Source organism: Psammomys obesus, unplaced genomic scaffold (assembly GCF_907164565.1).
Source record: "Psammomys obesus unplaced genomic scaffold, mPsaObe1.curated_primary_1811, whole genome shotgun sequence".
Lineage (NCBI taxonomy): Eukaryota > Metazoa > Chordata > Mammalia > Rodentia > Muridae > Psammomys > Psammomys obesus.
In genome coordinates this window covers 2,302,184-2,309,485 of record NW_026592732.1, presented here as the reverse complement: position 1 = coordinate 2,309,485, position 7,302 = coordinate 2,302,184, and the positions used below count along the sequence as shown (strand labels likewise).

Here is a 7,302-nt window from a genome sequence, read left to right as displayed (position 1 = left end):
AGGAAAACCATTAGAAGGAAGGACAATGGCTGTCACCACTTCACAGAGGTGCACACTGGCCCAGAGAAGTTCCAGAAGATTCTCAAGGTTGCAGCTGGGCAAGTAATAAGTATAAGGTATAGATCCAACAGCAAGAGCCCTTGAAGGAATGGGTCGTGGAGATGGATCAGTGCGTCCCAGTGAGTCCCTGGGCCCACATGGTGGAAGGTGAGAGCTGACCTCCTGAAAGTTGTCCTTCAGACCTCCACATATGTGCCATGGCACAGACATGCCTACACACACACACACACACACACACACACACACAGCACATACACACACACACACTACACCACACACACACACACACACACACACACACACACACACACACACTTGATCATAAAATAAAACAAACTGGATATAGTGGTTCACACCCAGGATCCGTGTTTGGGAGTCTGGGGCAGGAGGATTGCTAGGAGTTTGAAGCCAGTGTGGGCTGTGTAGTGATACTGTGTTTCAAAAACCAAACTGAAAAAGGATCCAGGTGTGTTGGCATATAATTTCAATCCCAACATTTAGGAGACAGAGGCAGGCAGATCTCTATGAGTTTGAGGCTAGCCTGGGCTATATACTTCCAGGCTAACCTAGGCCACAAATCAAGATCTTGTTTCAAAAACAAAATGTAGGAAACAGAATGAGTGAAGTGTGGTCTTTCAGTGAGTCTATTACCCACTTACTGAGTCCTAAATGGTGACCTTCAGCTGGTAAAGCACAGCCAGCTTGGGGTCCCTGGTTGATATTGAGACCTCTATACAGTGAAAAGAGACAGAGCCTGTGTGAGGAGGCACCTCCAAAGGACAGTTTGATTTGGGGCTTTATAAATCAGAGCTCCATCTGTCCTGCAGGAATGGGGATACAGTTCGGCTGGTAGAGTGCTTGCATGGCAAACATTAAACCCTGGCCTAGAGCCCCAGAAACCCATTTAAATATATATATATATATATATATATATATATATATATATATATATATAATCTCGCAGGTGAGGTGTCATACAGGCTTGTAACCTCAGTACTTGTGGAGAGGGCAGCGCGGAAGGATCAGAAGTTCAAAGTCCACCCTTGGCTACATGGCAGGTTCAAGGCTAGCTTGGTCTCCTTGCCTCAAAAAAACAAACAAAAAAACAAACAAAACAACCTTGGTGGAAGCCTCTCTGCCTTCATAGGCGGTCTCTATCCCCTGAAGGGAGACTGATGTCCTTCAGTGGTGTCCAGGCCCCAGTGACTTTGTCCTTGTTGCTGTCCCCAGTCCCAAACCCTCCTTCCCACCTGGCCCTTTAAGAGCAGCTGCCGCGCTCACCGCGGCGCAGACCCCAGCTGCTGCCTGCAGTGTTGCCATGGAGACGGAGACGGGCCGAGGGGGCGGGGAGGTGGCTGGGTCCGCGCAGGCGCAGGCGCAGGCTGCCGTTCCGCAGCGGCCCCGCCGAGAGTCTAGACCGAGGTGCGCGCTCGGCTCCTGACTCCGCGGGAGCGCAGGCGAGCGGCCGCTCCCACCCCCACGCCCACCAGGCGCGTTCGCCGTCGCCCTCCCGCATCCCACCGGCCGTGTCCAGTCACCCAGCCTGTCAGGGACAAAGGGAGGAGCAGCCCGGAGACCGGACACGTAAGCCCCCTGCGGACCCGCGGGTCGCCCCGGGGAGAGACCGTCCCGTCCCGCTAGCTAGCAGGTAGCCGGAGCCCGGACCCTCAGCCTGCGGGTGGCCCCTGCGGAGCGGGGTAGACTCAGCCGGTGTCCCGCAGCCCACCCCCGCCTCGGGCTCTCTCCCGCCCCGAGATCAGCCCGCACCCGGCAGCGCCATGGCCACGAACCTGCTGCAGGATTGGTGCAAGGAGCTGGAGGTGGAGGTGCACCGGGCCCTGCTGATCACCGGCATCCCCGAGCGCCTGCAGCAGGCGGACATCGAAGCCACCCTGAGGCCCAACCTGCAGCCCCTGGGCAACTACAGGCTTCGCACCGTGAGAGCCGTGGCCAGGGAGAAGGCTCAGGCCGCCCTGGTGGAGTTTGGGGCGGACATCGATCACTCCGCCATCCCCATCCAGATTCGGGGGGAGAACGGGACCTGGAAGATCGTGAGTAAGGACCGCGGGCAGGACGCGCGCGTCCTCAGGCAGATGAGGCGCCTGTTGCTGGATGAGAGGCCCATGGATGACTTCCGAGAAATAGCCATCCCCCTGGTTCTAGAGGCCCAGGCCCAGGCCAAGGGCTTGGGGAAGGAGGCCAAGAAGGCTGGCTCCTCGCAGGGGGCGGCTCGGAACGGCCGTCGGGGCCGCCGGGGAGGCAAGCGCCGATCCAGGAGCCACAAGTTGACGGCTCAGAAGGGCAAGAAGAGGGGCCGGGGAGGGCGCCGAGCCAGGAGCGAGTCGGACGAGTCTTCCGACGACAGCCTGGGCATAGTCATAGAGGAGATCTACGCAGAGGACCTGAACGTAGACGAGGACCAGAGGGCCCTCTACGCCACGCTCCAGGCAGCCGCCAAAGAGCTCACCAAGAAGTGGGCCTTCCGGGGGGACCAGGACGAAGGAGACGGCCCCCGAGAGTTCCTGGCGCTCGTCACCGTCACCGACAAAGCCAAGAAGGAAGAGATAGAGAAAGACCTCCCCGGGACGGAGTCCATCTGCTTAAACATCAAAGACGAAAAGAGCGGGGTCCCCGATTTAGTGGCGCTGCTGGCTGTCAGGGACACCCCGGCGGTGGAGATAGACAGCGAGGCGGAGGAGGACGAGGAGGAGGATGAAGAGGAGGAGGAGGAGGAGGAGGACGACGACGACGACGACGACGACTCCGGCAGCGAGTGTCTGGAGAACGTGGAGGGAGAGAAGTTTGAGGGGGTGGACAACCCCGAGTTCGTGGCTATCGTGGCCTACACAGACCCGGCCGACCCCTCCGCCAGAGAGGAAATGCTGAAAATCGCCTCCGTGATTGAGACCCTAGGCTGGGGCGACAAGAAAGACAAGAAGGATGTCCTTCCTCAAGTCCTGTCCGTCATGTCCAAGGACACGTCGGGGCCCAGGGTGAAGGTAGAGGAGGCGGGCCGCCAGGTGGACGCCATGGTCCTGAGGAAGGCGGAGGAGGACGGCAACCTGCTGGAATGCATTTCTACCCTGGCCGAAGCAGAGAACTGCCCCAAGGGAAAGAAATCTGGGCTAGGCCTCCTCAGGGGCTGGAGCGCCGAGGGCCACCAGGGTGGCCTCTTGGAGCTCGTGGCCCTCCTGGCTGCGCAAGATATGGTGGAATCGGTGAAGGAGGAAGAAGCCAGCAGGTGGGGAGGTGGGGGGAGTGGCGGCCGGAAGTGCGACCACAGCCAAGGCGGTCTGTCCGACGTGCTGGCTTTCCTGGCCTCCCAGGAGAATCTAGAATCCAACGAGGAGTCGGAGGATGATTCAGACACGGAGTCGGAGGGAGACTCCGAGGACACTGACAGCGAAGAGTCAGAACCCGGCGACAGCGTGTCCAAGAAGCCCCGCGCCAAGAGAGCGCGCACCGGCTCCAAAGGCCTGGCTCCCACCGGCGCCACCGCGGTCTCCACCGCGTCCCGGGCACGCAAGTCCCGCAGGGGTGGCCGCGGGCGTGGCCGTGGCGTCACTCCAGAGAAGAAGGCGGGGAGCGGGCCTTCAACCGAGGACCATGCGGGGAACAAGAAGAAGAAGGGCTCAGCAGGCGCTGGGGCCCGCGCCAGGGCTGGCGAGGCCAAGGGCCAGCCAGCTGCCGTTCCCAAGTCTACCCGAGGGAAGAAAGCACGTAGGGGCCCACGGCGGGCGCCCAAATGCCGTTAGTGGCGCAGACGTCACTACAAGCCCTGTCTCCTGTGTGTTGACCGCTCCCCCCCCCCCCCACTCCCTCTCCTCCCTGCAGTCCCTCTCTCGCTTAACCGCGTGCATTTGCTTTGTGCTCTGCCGCTTCCCTGGCTTCCCTGGCTGTCTACGGACGGCGGGTGCCCAGCTTTCCCTCTTAGTTCCATGTACAGATGGCGCGAGCGAGCGACCCTTAAGGCTGAAGCCTTGCTACAGCGAGGAAAGAGACAGGACCCTCCAATGCAGTGGCCGGTGGGCGCGGAGGAGACTTCGGGCCTGGAAGACTGAGGGACTCCGCTCAGCCTCGGGAGCCCCCGCGTGAGTGTGCGAGGTTGCCTGGAACTCCTGCGCGCCCATCCTTCCAGGCCCTGGAATCTACTGTGAGCCCCCTCTGGCCCGACGGGGGGCCTTCGGGAGAAGCAAGAGAGTGTTGGGCATTATGGGCATTAGCTGAGCTTGGAAGGGCTAAGGGCCGTGAGTGTGTTCGTGTGTGTGTGTGTGTGTGTGTGTGTGTGTGTGTGTGTGTGTGTGTGTGTGTAAGTTGAGGGGAAGATATTCCAGGAGTGAAAGTCGGAGGGAGCTGGGAGGAGGCGGAGGAATAAAAAATGGGGGGAAGGAGAGGAAGGGAAGGGTAGTGGGAGGGGGTGAGGAAAGGAAGAGGGGGGGGAGAAGAGGGAAGGGGAGGAGGAGGAAAAGGACAGGAGGATGAAAGCGTGAAGGTAGGGTGGAGGCAATAGCCCACCCTTCTGAAGCTCTGCGGGGGAGGGGGGGAGGGGAAGCCACACCCCCTCCCCCAGCCCTTGTCCACAGGTTGAATTGGTAAGAGTCTGCCGAATGTGTTCTGCTTTGGAAAACTTACAGGAAATCCAGATTTCTGGTTTCCCCGGGCAAGCCCCCACCCTCCTACCAGGGATCCCCAGCTCCTTCCTACCAGCTGTCCCTGGCCACTCCTCAGCTGTTTGCCCTCGTAATTCTTGACTTCATATGACAATGGAGTCCTTTGTTCATCCCCCCCACCCCCGTGTGCAGTAAGAACCCAGATCCTCCTAAAGGGTCAAGTGTCCCCGTTGTAGGAAGCAGTTGCTGTGCCCCACCCTGGCATCGTCGCTCCCCAGTAAGCCTGGATGGTGCTGGCCAGGCTCCAGCCCTCAGCTGTCCCCGACAGCAGCTGCTTCAGCTGTTGTGTTTTCCTGTAGTGCTACGTGCCGAAGCCCCGGAGCCCCGGCAGCCCGCTTCTGTGGTTCGCTGTGTAGATAACGCTTTTCCCTGCACAGCACTTTCCACTCTCTTGTTCGTGTGTGTGCGTGTGTGGTGTGTGTGTGTCCCTGTCCAAGTTTCTATCCCCAGGAAGTGACCTGTTCGTGGACCCTCTGGGATGTAACAGAATTTCCGGCCTGTCCTCACAGTCCAGACTGGACTGTCCAACTACTCAGCGGGGACATAAAGAGACTGCAAGGGTTGTGGGTACCTCTTTGTACTCAGAGGCAGCCCTCTCCTTGCTTCCCAGGACCAGTGATGATGGAAGGAGTGATGGAGAAGGACGCTAGAGTGTCCTGTGGCTGGAGGGGCTCTTTGTGCAGACTGATGGACTTGGGGTCTGGTGGCTGGGGAGGGCCCCACATGTCACTTCTCCCTGCATAGTGATAGGTACCTGTCCTTGTGTGCTGTGTGACCCGGGATCCCCCAGTGAAACATAATGAAGCATCTTGCTTGTTGTATTCTCTGTGGCGTGGTCACGTGGGTGGGTACCAGGCTGAGCGCCATGCCTTGCCATCATAGCTGACACACGTCCCTGGCTCCTGCTCCCTCCGTCCCACTCCAACCTTGCCACTTTTATTGATTCTCTACAGCCCCTTAGACCCTGGTATAGCTCTTATTTGTCCTCACAGTCCTCTTCTCCAAGCCTTGCCCCGGCCCTTGCCTGGGACTCCAGAGCCAAATCCTATACTCCAGCTTAGGGTTTTAGCGTGGTCTGGTCTGCCTCTTGCTGCCAGGAATGCCAGCATGGTGATGGGGGAAGAGTTGTCTTAGCAGCCACATCTGACACCTGGCCTCCTCTCCCCACACCCTAGAAGAGCTTGCTATGTCCACTTAACTCCAAGCCAAAAGGCTTACAGTGAGTGACCTGGTACAGCACATCTCTGGGGCCGCTGGGCATTCTCTCCGGCACTGTGGTCCACACATGACATCCCTCTGATCTCTGCCTCATTTCCCACAACCCCTCCTGGGTCTCTCTGTGTCTTCAGTCCTTCAGATCCTAGGACATACTGCAGGCTCCTACCTCAGGGCCTTTTGCACAGGCTGTTCCTGCTGCCTGGGATGCCCCTCCCCAGGACATTTCAAATGTCACATTCCCAAGGAGGGCTCCCTGGGGACCCCATAACAAGTGACACTTTCCATATTCAGAGCTCTGACTGTACCTTGGCACACTGCGTCAACCACACACGACAGGTGCTCTCGGGGACTCAGCAAGAGGATGGGCACATTGCGCAAAGATGAAATAACAGCGTTCTTCCTGGGGCGGGGCTGCCTCCTCGGAAAAGCTGATAGCCCGGAACCCACAGGGGGCTCTGCTGAAGACGAGCCAGAGGCGCTGGTTCTTCGCTACGACAGCCTTCAGGAGCCAGCGCAACCCCGGTTCCCCATTCAAGCTCAACAGCCCCTGGGGCTAGGGTTGGGCGTTGGAGTCCCTACCTGAGCCCGGAAAGGTGGATGAGTGGGTGGGGGGAAAGCAGATCTTCTCCGAGTCAGATGTCAGCAGTGGGAGTGGGGGCTGTCCTGTCCCCAGTGCCTGTCCCCTTGTGAGGTAAAGATGGGCTGACATTTGTTGGATGTTTGCAATGAAGGATAACTCTTTTAGCGTGGGTAAAACAGATGCATTGGCGAGGAACGTTCCAGAAGACCATGCTGGTTTCTGGGGCGAGGGAGTCGGGGGTCGAGTAAAGAGCAGAAGGAGCCGTGGAGTGGAGGCCCTAAGGTCCCCAGAAGCGTGTCAGCGCTGGCGGAGGGAGCTAGGAGTACCCGCGAGGAGGAGGTGGGTGGGGCACGCCTGCCCCCTGGAGGCGGAAAAGGTAACCACAGCACAGGCTGCGCAGTGCGGATTCCTCCAGGCCCCGGGGCAGGTGCGTGCCTGGGTGGGGTGACAGGTGACAAACTCCCTAGATAAGGGCAAGATGTATGTGTTAGATATCCAGGGCTACTGGCTGGAAACGGCCCCCAAAGCAGACGCCTGAGGACGGCTGGGGAGACAGAGGCCTGTGGCAGGCACAGGCGCGAGGGAAGCACCAGACGGCAGGTCCCAGCCAGTGCCAAGCTGAAGCTATACCGGGAGAGTAGGAGAGGTGGGAAGCGGGGAAGCAGTGTCACCAAGGGACCACTTAGCCTCACGGGGTGGCGCACATCGTTAATCCCAGCACTCAGGAACTGAGGCTAGACTCGTCTACCTAGAGAATGCAGGTCAGCCTGGGCT

The 7,302-nt window shown here is 59.2% G+C and overlaps 1 protein-coding gene across 1 annotated transcript; it reads left to right on the top strand.

The window, feature by feature from the left end:
* Nucleotides 1-1,433: 1,433 nt before the first annotated feature.
* Nucleotides 1,434-5,551, top strand: Pnma8b (PNMA family member 8B). Its single transcript, XM_055615653.1, has one exon. It carries the CDS (start codon nucleotides 1,839-1,841, stop codon nucleotides 3,813-3,815), a length of 1,977 nt encoding a protein of 658 aa, XP_055471628.1. The 5' UTR covers nucleotides 1,434-1,838; the 3' UTR covers nucleotides 3,816-5,551.
* The last annotated feature ends 1,751 nt before the right edge of the window (nucleotides 5,552-7,302 follow it).